The sequence below is a fragment of the Salvelinus fontinalis genome, chromosome 4 (genome assembly GCF_029448725.1).
Source record: "Salvelinus fontinalis isolate EN_2023a chromosome 4, ASM2944872v1, whole genome shotgun sequence".
In the NCBI taxonomy this organism is placed as follows: Eukaryota; Metazoa; Chordata; class Actinopteri; order Salmoniformes; family Salmonidae; genus Salvelinus; species Salvelinus fontinalis.
Window position 1 is genome coordinate 61,390,383 of NC_074668.1, and position 16,439 is coordinate 61,406,821.

At 40.7% G+C, this 16,439-nt stretch overlaps 1 protein-coding gene across 3 annotated transcripts in view; it reads right to left on the reverse strand.

The window, feature by feature from the left end:
* Positions 1-667: 667 nt before the first annotated feature.
* The window catches only part of LOC129854133 (carbonic anhydrase 7-like), a 34,740-nt gene continuing 18,968 nt past the window's right edge, over positions 668-16,439 (reverse strand). Inside the window, exon 8 of one of the 3 annotated variants that reach the window (XM_055920882.1) lies at positions 668-1,422. In XM_055920882.1, coding sequence (XP_055776857.1) covers positions 1,303-1,422 — 120 coding nt within the window. In that variant the 3' untranslated portion in view covers positions 668-1,302. The remainder of the gene's footprint in view (positions 1,423-16,439) is intronic. The other 2 variants (XM_055920883.1, XM_055920885.1) reach the window with 2 other exon arrangements.

Sequence of the window (16,439 nt, forward strand, 5' to 3'; positions counted from 1 at the left end):
ATGTATTTGGGTACATCTTTCCATTCTAAATCAACTAATGGCAGCTTAATGACTTTAAATAATTTTCACCATTATGATAACATTGTACCATCAGTAGGAGTAGTAACACCAATGACGATAACACCAATGACACATTTTAGGTAAATTAGGATTTTCTGAAATGGAGGCCATGTATACTAAAATCTAAGGCCATTAACCCTTTAAAAATCACTTACTAAAAATATGAGTAATAATTCTGCTCACAATGTAATTTTCCTTCATTTAAATAGAGTAACACCAAGCAAGACGTTGGATTTAGACACATCAAATGATCAATGGAATCCTTAAATGTATGATATACTAAAAGGGTATGATTAGCTTGTAGTTTTATTTAATAGACCACTCCCCGGTTAACAGTTTGTCACTGGAGGGAATTCTCACTAGAGGGAATACACTTGCGTGTCGTGGAACACACCTTCCAAGTTGTTCATTATTTTGCATAGAACGCATGCCTCTCGTTGATTATCCCTTACGTAATGAATGATTTTCGAGGTGGGAACACCAATGACATAAAACTGAGGGACACATTATATTTGTTTAAATTTTTTTTTTTTAATAGCCTGTTTTTATAGATCTTTACAGTATGTTTAATACTTTTGTTTACTTTCTAGCATTCAAAATAATAGATAGATATCTCTAAATCCCCCAAAACATGTCACAACAACCAGAGCCATACAGTATACTGTATATAGCGAGAGTTTGGCCAATGTAATTTCTGTCTGAACGCTCTGAGAGAGACTCTTTTTGCTCCATAGCCATTGCTAAGTGATAATCAACGCTTCCACGTTGTAATGTTTATTTCTGATCGTTTTTAAAAACCTATGAAGATGTCCAGCGAAAGCGGATATGCAATTTGTTGACACCACAACACAGTAAAGACTTGGATACACATTATTCAGAATGCTAATAATTTAAAAACATCTCTGAAAATTGCTGCTCTGTTTTGCTTGTTTACAGACCCCTCGTGAAAAAGTACTACTGAATTACTACACAAAACCTACTGATTTTACTACTTGATTGCTATTGAGATGTGTAGTAAACCAGTAGTGATTTATGTAGTAATTTAGGTAGTAATGAGTGATAAATTGGGATGTTTCATGACTGGTGAACGCAACATATTTCCTACTCAAATCACTACATAATTCTCCCTTAATGACTACTGTGTAACTACTGAGCTTCTGGGTATCTACTACACAACAGTTTCTAAATGTAGTTATATCATCAAACAATTATATATACATTTTGTATTACATTAATTACATATTAAATTACACATTTACACTTTTTTGTTAATCCATTTGAGGCCTTGTCTTCATTCAGTTTTGACTTAACTATCTTAAGATCCTCTTTTTTTGTTGCAGCAACATTTCTCCACCCCGTAACCTTTTAGAAAATACAGACAAGCAGAAGAGACAACCAATTATAAGCCATTATCAATCATCAGCTAACAGGGGTCACGTAAGACAACACAGAAAAACATTTCATAAACGATGTTAATCTTACCAACAATGGTCTCCAGTCTTCTTATGTCAAAAGAGGTAAGTAGAATGGGTAAGTATACCAATATGAACATACCCAGCATTTGCATACAAACACACATACTAATTAACTAGCATGACAAAAACAGAGGCTACATATCTACATTTCAATGTGGCTCGCAAACAACTAGGCTAAACTCAATACATCTCTATGACAATGGCTAACGGCTAATACCGTTTTGGCTAGCAATCTTTTTGATGTAGTAAAAAGTTATATAAATGGCTCAACAACGACATGAACGTTTTCATAAAATATAAAAGATGGTGCCAGCATAACGGCTATGAAAGACTGGATTTCGAAGGATGGAAGATGATTACATTTGGGATTATCAAAAACAGTAGCTACGGCTTCCTGTTTTGTCTTCTTTTGCGGTCGCGAAAAACCCGGGTAGTCTGGCTGTAGTGTTGTGATACTTATTCACTACCAACATCAAGTAGTAAAACTCTACTTGATTGCTATAGACAAGCCTGTGTAGTAAAGCTGTAATGTTTTGACTACTTATTTATCAACATCAAGTAGTAAAAATGTATACCTGATTACCACTGGAAACACTACTGTTTTCCTACTGAATACTACAAAACTCTACTTGAGTAGTGCATAATCTACACATTCACTACACACTCCCTACAAGACTCTACATAGTCACTACTGCACAAATAGGTTTTGTGTAGTAATTCAGTTGTACTTTGTCATGAGGGGTGGGTCATTTCATAGGGAATTGTCGGAGACGCTCTCGTATAGTTACATCACCAAAATATTGTGAATAAAGGCACTAACAAGTATTTTGTTGGACAATGTATATTAGGTATAACATGCGTATCCCGTACATATGACTAAGAAAACTGGAAACTTGAAACCAACATGGCGTCCGTTCTAAAAACCTGGCTGAACTCTTTTAACATATGACTCTGACTACAACTCTACTGGGTCACAACTAGGACAAGGCAATTTGCTAACCCTAAATACTTTAAACGATGCATAAACATAAAGGCAATATTTTATCATTGACAAAAACATGTTTGAAAATGCCACCGCAATTCAAGAACCACCCAAGTTGCAGACTTTTGGCATTACTTATCTACAGCATTTATGAGACATTTGTTGCGTTTTAGTTATAGTATCTGTCATATTATGTGACACACACAATACTTTGTTTTTCTCGCAATTACAATATTATCATTAATTAAGATTGCATCATACTGCTATGCATTATAGGGATGTTACATTTAGTTATCTTAGCATGTAGCTATTTTATCTATTTCAAATATTGACATGTAATGATTTGTAAGAATCAGTAGGTTTTTCCTGTTTAATGTTGATTTTAAACCTTGTAATTAAAAGGCACGATGCCAAATTTAATCTATCCTTCGCACCATATCATTCCACTGATTACATTTCACATTGTAATAAAACTATTGAAAAGAGAAGCCTACTGTTCATTCACAATGCTTTTTAGAAAGCTTAACCACATCGAGGTTGATGTATTGTTAAAGCAATCCCAGGTTTAATACCCTGTACGTACCTTACTTTTATGGTTTACTAATAAAATGGCATAAAATAACAAAAATAGCTTCTTAGTAAAGAGCAATTTCTCAAGCAAGAATTTTGCTAGGACTGTCAGAGTGGTCTGAGTGGGGAGGGGATAACTGAAAAGTAGTTTATTATTGGCAGAGAGGTTTGGAGTTCACTTTCTTATTGGTCTATTAACTAATTAACCCACCCAAACAGGCTGAAATTTCAGGGGGTCTTTTTAAACCTCTAAAATGGCATTATCAAAATTTTCACAATTTCACAGTATTATTCCAACCCTATAGTGTGGAAATGTATATAAAACACAGGAAATCACGTTTGTGAATGCACTGGGCCTTTAATCATTCCATCCCCTGTGGATCTATAATAACCCCCTCAAAATGGTTATACATGTAAGAGACCAGCCAGGATTATCCAGAGAGCAGTCTTAATCCCATTTAGCAAGGTGCCTCCAATTTACAGGATGATGACAATAGCATACGTGAACATGATGACCTGACAAGCGTGCTGGGCTATAAATAGACCCGGCGGATGCCATAAATAGCCCAATGCTCAAGGTCCACTGAATGACGCCCAGCAGCAACCAACATAATTTTATACTAAAAAGGAAAGATGTTTAGCTAAGTCGATGCATTATGGTTTTCTAATGGTGCATTTTCCCTGGGAGCAATTGGCCCAAGCTCCGTTGGCGGCCCTTAAAACAAAGACCAGCAGCCACATTATTCCCTGTCATGCATCTGGTTTATGTGGACGCTGAGACAATAGCTATTAATGTATACATCTGTGTGCAGGTCAGCAGATGGGTTAGCGATATAATCTCCCAAGCAGGGTTAATGGGCTGTGGTGTATCAAAGCAGAAAGGAGTTCACAGGCACTCTGCTCAGCCGTGATCCACAATGCTCCACAGGCGTACTAGGCTGTACTAGGAAAAACACAATAACAACAACAACAACAGGAAAGCATTAAGACGTTTAAAAATAACATTTCAATCCAGTGTACCATATATAGAACAGGTAGGCAAGATGCTCCTCCATGTTGTCTTCCAATAGTAGCCAACAGTAGTACATGTGCATGGAATCATACACAAGGGAATTACACTGGACCGAATGCACACGTGACCCAGCTAAAAACAGCATATGCTTACGTACTTCGGAATCAGAATAACCGCAAAAGCCCTGTAGAAAAGGCCCAACAAGCCTGCTTTTGACATCGGGTCAAGCATTAGTATGGCTGTGAGGGACTGTTGCGCTATTATTAGCCTCTCTGTGCCCATATTCTGCGTCTCTGTGGACCAGAGTGGTTCAGCTGGCTATGGGACAGGGACATGTATGAAGGAGACGTTTTTTGACCTGTCCACGCCAACTGGCTCAAGGAAAATGAGAGGTAATGCACCACATATGGATGCTTTGTGAATTTGCTTGCATTCTGTACTGTTTCCATTGCTGGGTCACTTAACATTGTGGTATGTCACCCCCATTTAAAAAAGTATATTTTGAATTCTCTCAAGTGAGCAATTTGACTTTGGTCAAACATGATCATGTGCTCATCTGTAATGGGGGTTATTTGTATTTCAGCAGCATGTAGGAAAGTTCAGTGCTCAACTTGGGCAGGAGTTCACTAGAGGTGAGTACTGGCAACTCAAATGTTCTACTGCTTGAACTCCTGTTCCTCTTATAGAATATTATCTCAAAAGTCTTGTGGAGCTCCTGCACCTAATTATAAACAGAACCGTAAACCAAAATGAGTCCCGGAACCTATTTCAGTCCAAGTCAAGCACTGGGAAAGTTTGACATCACAGTACCATTATAGAACCTAACAAGTGTTTCTGAGACAATTTAAAAGCTGCCATACTGAATATATTTCGTTAGGGAATCCCTGCTGGGCTTGACCTCTGCAGTGAGTGGGGGGCCCACTTCTACTGTCTATCTGTTGACCTGTTCAGTTGGTAAGAGCAGGAAGTGAATGACCTTAAAGTGATGCCATGCCAGCCTTGGCAGCAGCGTGAAAATTAGCTGCTCTCACCGCTGCCAATTCTGACAAAACTCTGGGCAGATAGAAAGTTACACATTTGGAAGGAATTTACCATCGCCGCCATCGCCTATTTATAAACCCTCTTAATCTCTCAGAAAGAGAGGGCCGCTGCCTTGATTAATTTAATAGGGCTTTGGCCACTTAGCCCCTCTCCACCTACCTCCACTGCACCGGCCTGTTTACAACGGGCAAGATTACAGAAGTCGACTGAAGGTTAGAAGACAGAATATGAAAGCCATTCTCTCTCTACCAGGAAACCTGTAATTTCCCTGATCTGGTGGATATTTTATCATATCGAGTATTTCTATCTCCTGTGGGTTTGGGAAAGGGACAATTTTGGGGTTGTGATTTGGGTCTGCTCTGCGACACACAGAATATGTCTGCAGAAAATAACTACTCTCCTTCAAATGTGTCTGTTTTATTAGTCTCATTTGAATAACATTCAAAACAAGAAACATGAAATCAAGAAACAGGGTGTCTGAATTTAGCATTTTGATTACAACATGATTAGATTCGCTGACTCTATTAACACCTAGTTATAATTTATCCTCTTCTTATTAGTGTCCTACCTATGAAAAGCCCTGGCTATTCAAGGTCTTTCCAGATTAACTTGTAAACACTCAGTGACAGGAAACATTGAAAATGTTACTGAGGTATTGGATTGCATGATAGTGAGCCTCATGCTCCAGCTGGCTGCCTCTGCTCTCTGGTAGCCTAACTGTTGTTGTGCTGCATGGAACTATATCCAACATATCCAGCTGTCCCCAGCTGCTCCTCATGACGTCATAGCCTTCCCAGAAACAGAAAGGCATGTTTTGGCTCCAATAAGGTCCAATTTAGTGACAGAAACAGATTCTGCCTAAGGGGGCTGGCACTGGCACTGGCACGGGAGGGGTTTATTCCAGAAACCGGGTCGCTGTCCTGCCCTCACACAACAATATCAAATAGTAACTGAAAACCATTGCTATCACCACTTCTGAAGAAAACGACAGGCAAAAGAATGTATACTACAAGAATATGTACACTCCAAATGATGAATTTGTATTTCATAATGATTTTACAGTCATTTCCACGGTGCCTGTTCACATAACATTGCATGTGACATTTGCATTGTGCTACAGTAGAGCAAGGTCATCACTTCATCAAAGCACAGAGGTGTGTAAGTAGGCAGCTAAAGAAAAGGCACTCTCCAGTCTCCAGACCCACTTTAGGCATTATTTGCCAAGCAACAGAGAAGGAGCAGAAAGTCCTTTGAAAAGAGTGAAGTACATTACTGCCCGTTAGACCGCTGAAGAACACTTTGGAACAGCTTGTACGAACTTTATGTCCGAGTCCGTCTGATTTCTTTTCCACTCTTTTTGTATGAAAAAGAACAAATTTGGAGGTTTGTTTCTGTAAGTAAGCAACAGGTTGGACCAGGTCTGTGCATGTGGATGGTGCTCTTAATTCATTTGGACCTTGAAGCCTTGTGACGTAGTACAGGATAATTCACAGAGAGGCACAACCATTTAAATTCATATAGCAGATAGCAGGCTCTGCATCTTCCCTATCAAAGTACTGATCCAGGCGTGGGCTATGGAATAGACCTTTGTGTAATTGCATTAAGGCAGTCAGTATTGGCCACCCTGTGAGAATGCTACTGCTTGGCTTTGCTAATACAATTAGCTTAGCTTTTGGTCTAGCACTTCTTATTGTACTCAGTCAGACGAATAGTAGAACATGGCAAAAGCCACTGTGATGGGCTACAACAACATGTCACAGCATACAATATAATGTCGTGATAGGTAAAAGGTTACAGATGATCGTGATCCATAATTATTCCCAGTGAAAGAAGTGGGATGAATACATGGAGAGCGTTTTGGTTTGTTTGATTATTGTAACCCTCCTGAAGATCACATAATGCCTCAGTTGTATGCCATGACAAGCCTTTATCTTCTCAGTCAACTACTACATAATGCCAAGAAGAGTATCATTCATATTTTTTTCTTTGAAATCACGCCGCTCCTTTGTGACATTTTCTACTTCACAAAAGAGCGGCGTGATTACATGGCAGGGAGGGAAGAAAGTAGGCCTTCCCGTGTGATTCACAGCTAGGTGGAGAGAGAAGAGGAGAGGAGTGGATGGCTGTGGAGAGAGGGAAGGTTGTTCAGGGACAATGGTTTCATTAAATCACATGGCTCACATTAGGATGGGGACATTGTGAGCTAAGTAGCTTTCTTTGGGAAGCCAGAACAATGCTCTGAATGGGTGCTATGAAAAGAATCAGGAGCATGAGAAGGGACCTCAGCATGGCTGGCTTTGCCGACATGACCAACACATTCCACATACAGTACAACATGCAGTGGGTGTATGTCTGTAATTTAGTGATCTCTGCACTCAGACCCGTATTGCATGTGCGCTGGTCTGGCCATCTACTCAATGTTGCGTCTGTCAGGAAAGAATCGTAATTTAGTGAGACAATCCCCGGTAAAACAGAAAATCCATTTTAGATTCCTCCCATCTGCTCCTATAGTAACAGACAGAGGTTTGGACTTCACTAGAAAGGAAAGCAGTCAGTGGAATTCATCATGTGGGAACACAACACATGTGACTGTGCACTATCACTCATTAAATGCTGCACTCTGCATGGCCTGCTGCTGTTCTTTTAAAACACTGAACAAAACCTAGAATTGTCCCACAACACTCGTAATGTTTTTTGTCTCCAATTATGAATAACCATGTTAATTACAATCTTTCTTTTTGACCATTTATTCCCATGTAAGTGCCTACCATGACCCGAATGACCAATTTGTCACTGTCATCGATAATTGCCTAAAACAAAACACAGCACAAATTGATTTCAAGCACTACAAACACCCTGAACAGTCACTTGCTGCCTACACAAACTGCCTACACAAACCCCTCTCTCCTACTCCCACACGTACTCCTTTGCAGTGCACTGTCACACACAGAGTCAGCCTCCACAGTCACTCACATCTCCTCTCAAGGCTTATTGATGGCTCAACTCAGCTCAGCCACGCTACAAAAGAGCAAGAGTAGCTCATTTTATCCAACATGGCCGCCCACTCTTCCCAGCACTTCCAGCTCACTCGTTCAGTATGTGATAGTAGAAGAGTAACGCCGGAGCTAAGCTGCTCCACAGTCACACTGACATACAGTAGTATCCCACACTATTCGCCCACTGTCTGAGTCTGTGGAGTGTGTAGTGCCCACCAGTGGAGTGCCAACGTGTAAGATCACAAGGAGAAGCAGCCTTGAGCTGTGTGGGATGTGATGCTTTGTCTCTGTGTGGGCAATTCCACTCAGAACAAGGCACAGGCAGTCTGTATGATATTTCAACTCCTACTACAAGGGAAATTCAAGATAGGCCTGGCCTAAGGCTTCAAGGTTCATATTGATCAGCACCTTACTATGCATGCAATCAATGTATACACTTCAAACTACAGTACGCCTGGCTACATGAATATGATATTGCTTGATATCATCATAATGGGAGCTATAGTAGGTCGGTCTATTTTAAATCAAAACAAAGAAGCCAACAGAGAAGAGAACATTTTGACTGACTAAAGAAGATTAGAGGCAAAGCAGACAGCGAAGACTCTTCCTTACTCAACTGTTTGTTTTGGGATATGAGCGAGAGAGAACCGAGTAGCGTCATTTGAAATGACAAACGCAAATCTCGAACTCACTTTTTCCATTTACACAAGCCCCCTCTTTAAACTCATCGCCCCCTCACCCTCTTTCCAACGGATCATTATTTTGAAAGACCAAGCTTCACAGTACCTCTCACAGTGAGGGGACTATCAGTGGCTCTAATCTGATGGCTCTGTCCCAGTAACAACAGAAGCACAGATAGCTCCATTAAAAGTTGAGCCTGGCAGTTGTGAGGGGGCTTGTGCTCAGATCTCCTTCAAATCCGTCTCCCTTTCCTCTGCTGACATCATAGAGCTACGCCGGTCCTGACAGAAGCTCTCCCTTCACAGAGCCTTGTGGGCCACAGTCTGTGCACATCCAAAAATGCAAAGATACACACAGGGATGAGCACATGCACAGGCAGATGTTGACAGAGGTGGATGTACTATACATTACTATAATGAAGGCTTTTAAAACAATTGAAGAGCAGATGGACCAATAATGACAATAACAAAATTAAAACGGAGACAAAACAACCCTGAAGGTTACACAAACTAAAACTATTACAAAGAGCGAGATGTCACCTAGAGTATCCAATGTCGTGTCACATGTCCACAAAGCTGCTTTGTTTTAAATGTTAGTCACATTGAGATTTCCATCTCTTTTTCAAGTGAGCCCCGGCCAAGAGAGCAGCATACATGCAGTGACACAATAGATACAACAACACATACAACTTAACAACTAATGGAAGTTAAAACAGTGCCAAGTGCATAAGAGAGCTTAAAAGAGCAGGTTTTAAAACACGTGCAGTCAGTAGTCCTCCAATCCAGGATTTAAAATCATCAATCAGAATAAAATGATCTAATTTTAAGTCCTTCTGCAAAGTGTTCCAATCATCTTGGGGCAGCAAAGCTCAAAGCACTCCTAAAGCCTGTCATATGGTTCCCAGTCTAAACATCATATATTATGATTACATTTTGTGACGTTTTTGTTCGTTTTGGTATTTGTTCGTTTTTTTTTACGGCTGTTCACCCACACAAAACATTTTATTGATGCGTTGAAGTTCAGTAGCCGAAGTCTACGCCCCGTCGTCGGTGATTGGCCAACAGTACTACTCTTAGTAGGAGTGGGAACAATGGATGGGATTCTTCAATTAAGCATTCACCAAGAGGCAACTAATGCTGCACCAAACATTTTAGTTTGATGTAAAATTACGTGACTAGGACCTCCCTTTGCTAAAATGTCCAAATGAATTACAGATTTCTATATTGATCTTAGATCCATTATCTATTTTGAGGATGTTTTACTGGGTATGTTGTTGCTACAGCGTCTCAGGAGGCACAAACAGTAATATTGCCGATTTTTAAATGTTTTTTAAGGGAGTATGCGAGGCACAGACATTCGCTTCGCCAAGCCGAGTTCTGCTAGGAGCAAACTGAACCTAGAATACGTGCGCCTTTACAGTTCTGTGATCTCAGACAGTATTGTCCATGACCCTGTAGGGTAAAGTGCTTAAATATATTGGCAGCTGCACTAAGATGGCCTTATAGACAAACATTTTTGTAACATGCATACAGTTGAAGTTGGAAGTTTACATACACCTTAGCCAAATACATTTAATCTCAGTTTTTCACAATTCCTGACATTTAATCCAATTTAAAATTCCCTGTCTTGGGTCAGATAGGATCACCACTTAATTTTAAGAATATGAAATGTCAGAATAATAGTAGAGAGAATGATTTATTTCAGATTTTATTTCTTTCATCACATTCCCAGTGGGTCAGAAGTTGACATACACTCAATTAGTATTTGGTAGCATTGCCTTTAAATTGTTTAACTTGGGTCAAACGTTTCGGGTAGCCTTCCACAAGCTTCCCACAATACGTTGGGTGAATTTTGGCCCATTCCTCCTGACAGAGCTGGTGTAACTGAGTCAGGTTTGTAGGCCTCCTTGCTCACACTCACTTTTTCAGTTCTGCCCACACATTTTCTATAGGATTGAGGTCATTCCTTTGTGATGGCCACTCCAATACCTTGACTTTGTTGTCCTTAACCATTTTGCCACAACTTTGGAAGTATGCTTGGGGTCAATGTCCATTTGGAAGACCCATTTGCGACCAAGCTTTAACATAACGATGGTCATTATGGCCAAACAGTTCTATTTTTATTTCATCAGACCAGAGGACATTTCTCCAAAAAGTACAATCTTTGTCCCCATGTGCAGTTGCAAACTGTAGTCTGTTTTTTTTATGGCGGTTTTGGATCAGTGGCTTCTTCCTTGCTGAGCGGCCTTTCAGGTTATGTCGATATAGGGCTCGTTTTACTGTGGATATAGATACTTTTGTACCTATTTCCTCCAGCATCTTCACACGGTCCTTTGCTGTTGTTCTGGGATTGATTTGCACTTTTCGCACCAAAGTACGTTCATCTCTAGAAGACAGAATGCGTCTCCTTCCTGAGCGGTATGATGGCTGCGTGGTCCCATGGTGTTTATACTTGTGTTATACTACTTGTGTTATACTTATACTTGTGTTTATACTACTGTTTGTACAGATGAACGTGGTACCTTCACGCATTTGGAAAGGATGAACCAGACTTGTGGAGGTCTACAATTTTCTTTTCTGAGGTCTTGACTGATTTCTTTTGATTTTCTCACGATGTCAAGCAAAGAGGCACTGAGTTTGAAGGTAGACCTTGAAATACATCCACAGGTACACCTCCAATTTACTCAAATTATGTAAATTAGCCTATCAGAAGCTTCTAAAGCCATGACATAATTTTCTGGAATTTCCCAAGCTGTTTAAAGGCACAGTCAACTTAGTGTATGTAAACTTCTGACCCACTGGAATTGTGATACAATGAATTATAAGTGAAATAATCTGTCTGTAAACAATTGGTGGAAAAATAACTTGTGTCATGCACAAAGTAGATGTCCTAACCGACTTGCCAAAACTATAGTTTGTTAACAAGAAATTTGTGGAGTGGTTGAAAAAATGTTTTAATAACCTAAGTGTACGTAAACTTCCGACTTAAACTGTATTTATATTTCTTTACCTTTATTTAACTAGGCAAGTCAGTTAAGAACAAATCCTTATTTTACAATGACTACCTACCCCGGCCAAACCCTCCCCTAACCCGGATGATACTGGGCCAATTGTGCGCCGCTCTATGGGATTCCCGATCACGGCCGGTTGTGATACAGCCCGGGATCGAACCAGGGTCTATAGTGACTCCTCTAGCACTGAGATGCAGTGTCTTAGACCGCTGTGCCACTCGGGATCCAACCTAGCATATAACCCTATTCCATTTCTTGTTAACTGATGTGCAATGCTATACAACCTGTAATGTGGACGTACATAACACATTACCCAGGGTGCTGCTGGTGTCTGATCATCAAGTTTAAACACTACTACACTAACTACATCAAGCAGCTTCAGTGTGTCGGCTGGGCCCTGTGGATCTCTCAGGATTAACCAATCATCGACACCCGTATTGGGTTCCTCTCAGGAATTCCAACACCTGGCCTCCTGTCATCCTGGCTGCGGTTGGGCTTAGCCCCTACACTCCCAGGTCAGCTGAACTCTCCCTTTATGCCATGGATACGAAGCACCAACGCAACATATCAAAAATCGACTCTATGGCGTTAAGTAACACAGTTGTCACGTCCAGTGCCCTGAGTCTACACCGAATGGCTACTCCAAAATAAGCCCGCTGCTGCTACGTTATCAAGCATGTTTCCTGGAAACTTGGAGGGACTTTACGTCCCTGGCCTCAGGGAAACAGGCCTGTCAAGGCTCCTGGGTGAGTGTAAGGCAGTCCTTGGTGCAAGTCCTCAGTGCTCTCTGCAAAGCCAGCTGAAGGCTTCAGCTGTTTCACTCACTGAGCACAAAGCATTCAGAGGTGAAGTTTGGGGCTTTATTTGTTTGACCTTCACTTTGGTTTTCATTACGTTGTCCAGTTTCTTATATAGAATATATTTGATTAGTCATTAAGATGTTTACTTTATATTTGATATTTTTGGACAAAGGCCAAACTTGTACAGCATGCCAAAAAGTTGTAATGGAAAACTGTATGGCGTCATCCGCAAACATCTCTTTTGGAAAAAAATTCTCCAGGCCTAGTCCAGTCAAAAACGTGATTTTCCTGTGTTTTATATATATTTCCACACTATGAGGTTGGAATAATATTGTGAAATTGTGAAAATGATAATGCCCTTTTAGTGTACAATCTGTTTGAAAAGACGTCCTAATAAATGTGAATCTGTTTTGGTTGGTTGGAGTTTTGACCTACCAGGCAGTAAATTAGTTAGTAGACTCATAAGGAGAGTTCCAAACCTCTCTGCCAATAACAGCTAGTTTGTTTTCCCCCTCACCTCTCAGACCACTCAGACAGTCCTAACAAAACTCTTGCTTGAGAAATTGCTTTTGATAAGGAGCTATTTTTGTTTCTTTTTGACCATTTTGATTGAAAACAATCACAGTAAGGTCCTTAATTGTTACCCAGATATGGTTTGATATTGAGATACAAACAGCTGCATTGGGCCTTTGACATTAATTTTGCATATTTAGAGTAATAGATATCAGACAAAGTATATACAAACTTGTATTGTCATGGCAAATCCCCTATGGATGAATTTTATAGCCTTTATATAAAATATACTGAACAAAAATATAAACGCAACAATTTTAACGATTTTACTGAGTTACAGTTCATATATGGAAATCAGTCAATTGAAATAAATAAATTAGGACCATATCTATGGATTTCACATGACAGGGCATGGACGTAGCCATGGGTATGCCTGGCATAGGCCCACCCACTTGGGAGCCAAGCCCACCCACTGGGGAACCAGGCCCAGCCAATCAGAATTAGTTTTATTTTCCAACAAAAGGGTTTTTATTATAGACAGAAATACCCCACAGTTTCATAAGCTGTCCAGGTATCTGACTTCAGACGATCCCGCAGGTGAAGAAGCCGGATGTGGAGGTCCTGGGCTGGCATGGTTACACGTGCTCTGCGGTTGTGAGGCCGGTTGGATTTACGGACAAATTCTCTAAAACAACATTGGAGGCGGCTTATGTTAGAGAAATGAACATTAAATTATCTTGCATCAGCTCTGGTGCCCATTCCTGCAGTCAGCGTGCCAAATGCACACTCCCTCAAATCTTGAGACACCTGTAGCATTGTGTTGTGTAACAAAACTGCACATTTTAGAGTGGACTTGTATTGTCCCCAGCACAAGGTGCACCTGTGTAATGATCATGTAGTTTAATAAGCTTTTTGATATGCCACACCTGTCAGGTGGATGGATTATATTGGCAAAGGGGAAATGCTCACTAACAGGGATGTAAACAAATATGTGCACAGCATGAGAGAACTTTTTGTTCTTATGGAATTTTTTATATTTTTTATTTCAGCTCACGAATCATGGGACCAACACTTTACATACATGTTGCGTTCATATTGTTGTTCAGTATAGATGGCCATAACACCGTCAATCATGTTTTTACGACAGGAGGTGCTTCTCTCATATCAATAAAGTAACCTAAAAAAGGTAAGTAGGAGGAAAGAATTTGAGGACAAGAATATTGTTAATATAATTTTACATTTACATTTAAGTCATTTAGCAGACGCTCTTATCCAGAGCGACTTACAAATTGGTGCATTCACCTATAATGATGAGAGCTATAGCTGCAGGCAGTATTGCTGTAAGGCAGCCTGGCTGGCCTGTTTTCAATAGACTGTGCTTCCCAGCAACGAGGGCTTACCGACATGTGACCTATTGAACGGTGACTGGAAAGCTTGCAAGTGGTGCTGTCAACAGCAGGACATAAATAAAGCTAAAGATAGGGCAATGTGGCTGAGGCTGCTGGTCAGCCCACTGCTTTTTATAGATACTTTGATTTATGAAAGGCGATGGGGACTATTTTAGACCTTGGGTCTTGGAAAACGTCTAATGATCTCTGGGTGTGTGATTGACCCCCTAGACCGAAGCGTGGTGGGTTCAGGAGATTGCAGATGTGGCGAGTGACGAGCCAACCTTAACCATGTTGGTTGGATTCCATGCAGTAGGAGATATTGTTGGTCATCCATTTGATGACTTTCCTTGAACCCAGAGGCAGGCCACCCTATCTGATGATCACATACTAGAGAGGAGGTGACTAGGATCATGTGGAGAGAAGGAGTGAGGGTTTACTACTTCACTCTCAAAGTGCCGTAATATTTCAGGTTAACTGCCGAGTTATGCAACCCTGTCAATCCTGTTGGCTGGTGTCATTGCTAGGGTCAGGGGTCAACATGTTGGCATGTTTCAAGAGGAATCGGCTGTAGAACACAGACCAAGAACAAGGAGGTCTGTCCAGACTGGAGTCCGGTCGAGTGGGTAGCACTCCCGCCTCCGGAACCCCCCTGCGGCGGGGATCCCGGCTCGATCCCTGCATGAGCCCTAGGTTTTCTATGTCCTCTAATCTGTCTCTCGCTTCTGCTCCTATAAAAATGCGTAAGTAGTTTGGAATTCTGTTCTCCTAAAAATAAGAGGCAGCTCTGCAGTGGTCACTAGCTAACAAAGCCAATCTGATTCTAACCCAGGCCTGTGCAATTATTTTGCATAGAGGCCCACATTAGAATATATTTTTGCCATTGCAGGCCAGAATCATGTTACGGGATAATACATAATGTGTATGACTGTGTTGCCAGATATATCTACTGTAAATCACATCCAGATATGCTACTTATTTAACTTTTTTAACATGCACAGAAATAAACCACATCCATGTTCTCCTTTTGGTAGGTATTTGTATTATTAAACATGCAATGAAATACACGGAGGGAAAAGTACACTGTGCATTCAGCATCACGGACAGAACTCTTGTTAACTCTGTTGATCTGTGCCTTGACTTATATTTCATCATTGAAAATGTCTGTTCACATACATAGGTTGACCCAAACAGTACAAACATCTTCTGAGTATGATTCCAAATCTTTGGAAACTTGTGTTCATCGAGAGATGCATAGAACCTCATCAGTGACATTGTTTTGAATAGTTCTCCAATCACTGCATCAGACTGAAGATCAATAAGCTCAGGTTGCAGGTCAGTGGGAGCGTTATCCACATTGAAGGTGAAAGGAGAGGAAACCAACAGCATGTCATTTTCCAACACTTTGAAATCCTCAAAACGACGAGGAAACTCACCATTCAAAGCACGCAGCAGCGATGTCTACTTCTCCCGCTGGTCATCTGATAGGAAACAGACTAGTAGTGTTGGAAGGTGGGTGAGATTGTTAGCTTCTACTTGGTGGGTTAGGAGGAGTAATTTTCCCTTGAAGGCTTTGACAAGGCTGTACATCTGATGTGCAAAAAGGCCCTTCCCTTGTAGTTTGGAATTCAGTTCATTCACGAGGGCCATGATGTCCACAGTGAAGGCAAAAATCAGCCAACCATTCTTTATCTTGCAGTTGAGGGAAATCCACATATTTTCCTTTCATTTGCAAAAACTCTGCAATCTCCAACTTCAGATCCCACACCCTTTTAAGCACCTTCCCCAAACTCATCCATCTCACGTTTGTGTGGTAGGGGAGATCTGCATACCCCGACTCTCTCTTCCAACAGTGAGACAAACTGCATGTGGCTTAAAGATTTTGCCCTTATGAAGTTTACCACTTTAGTG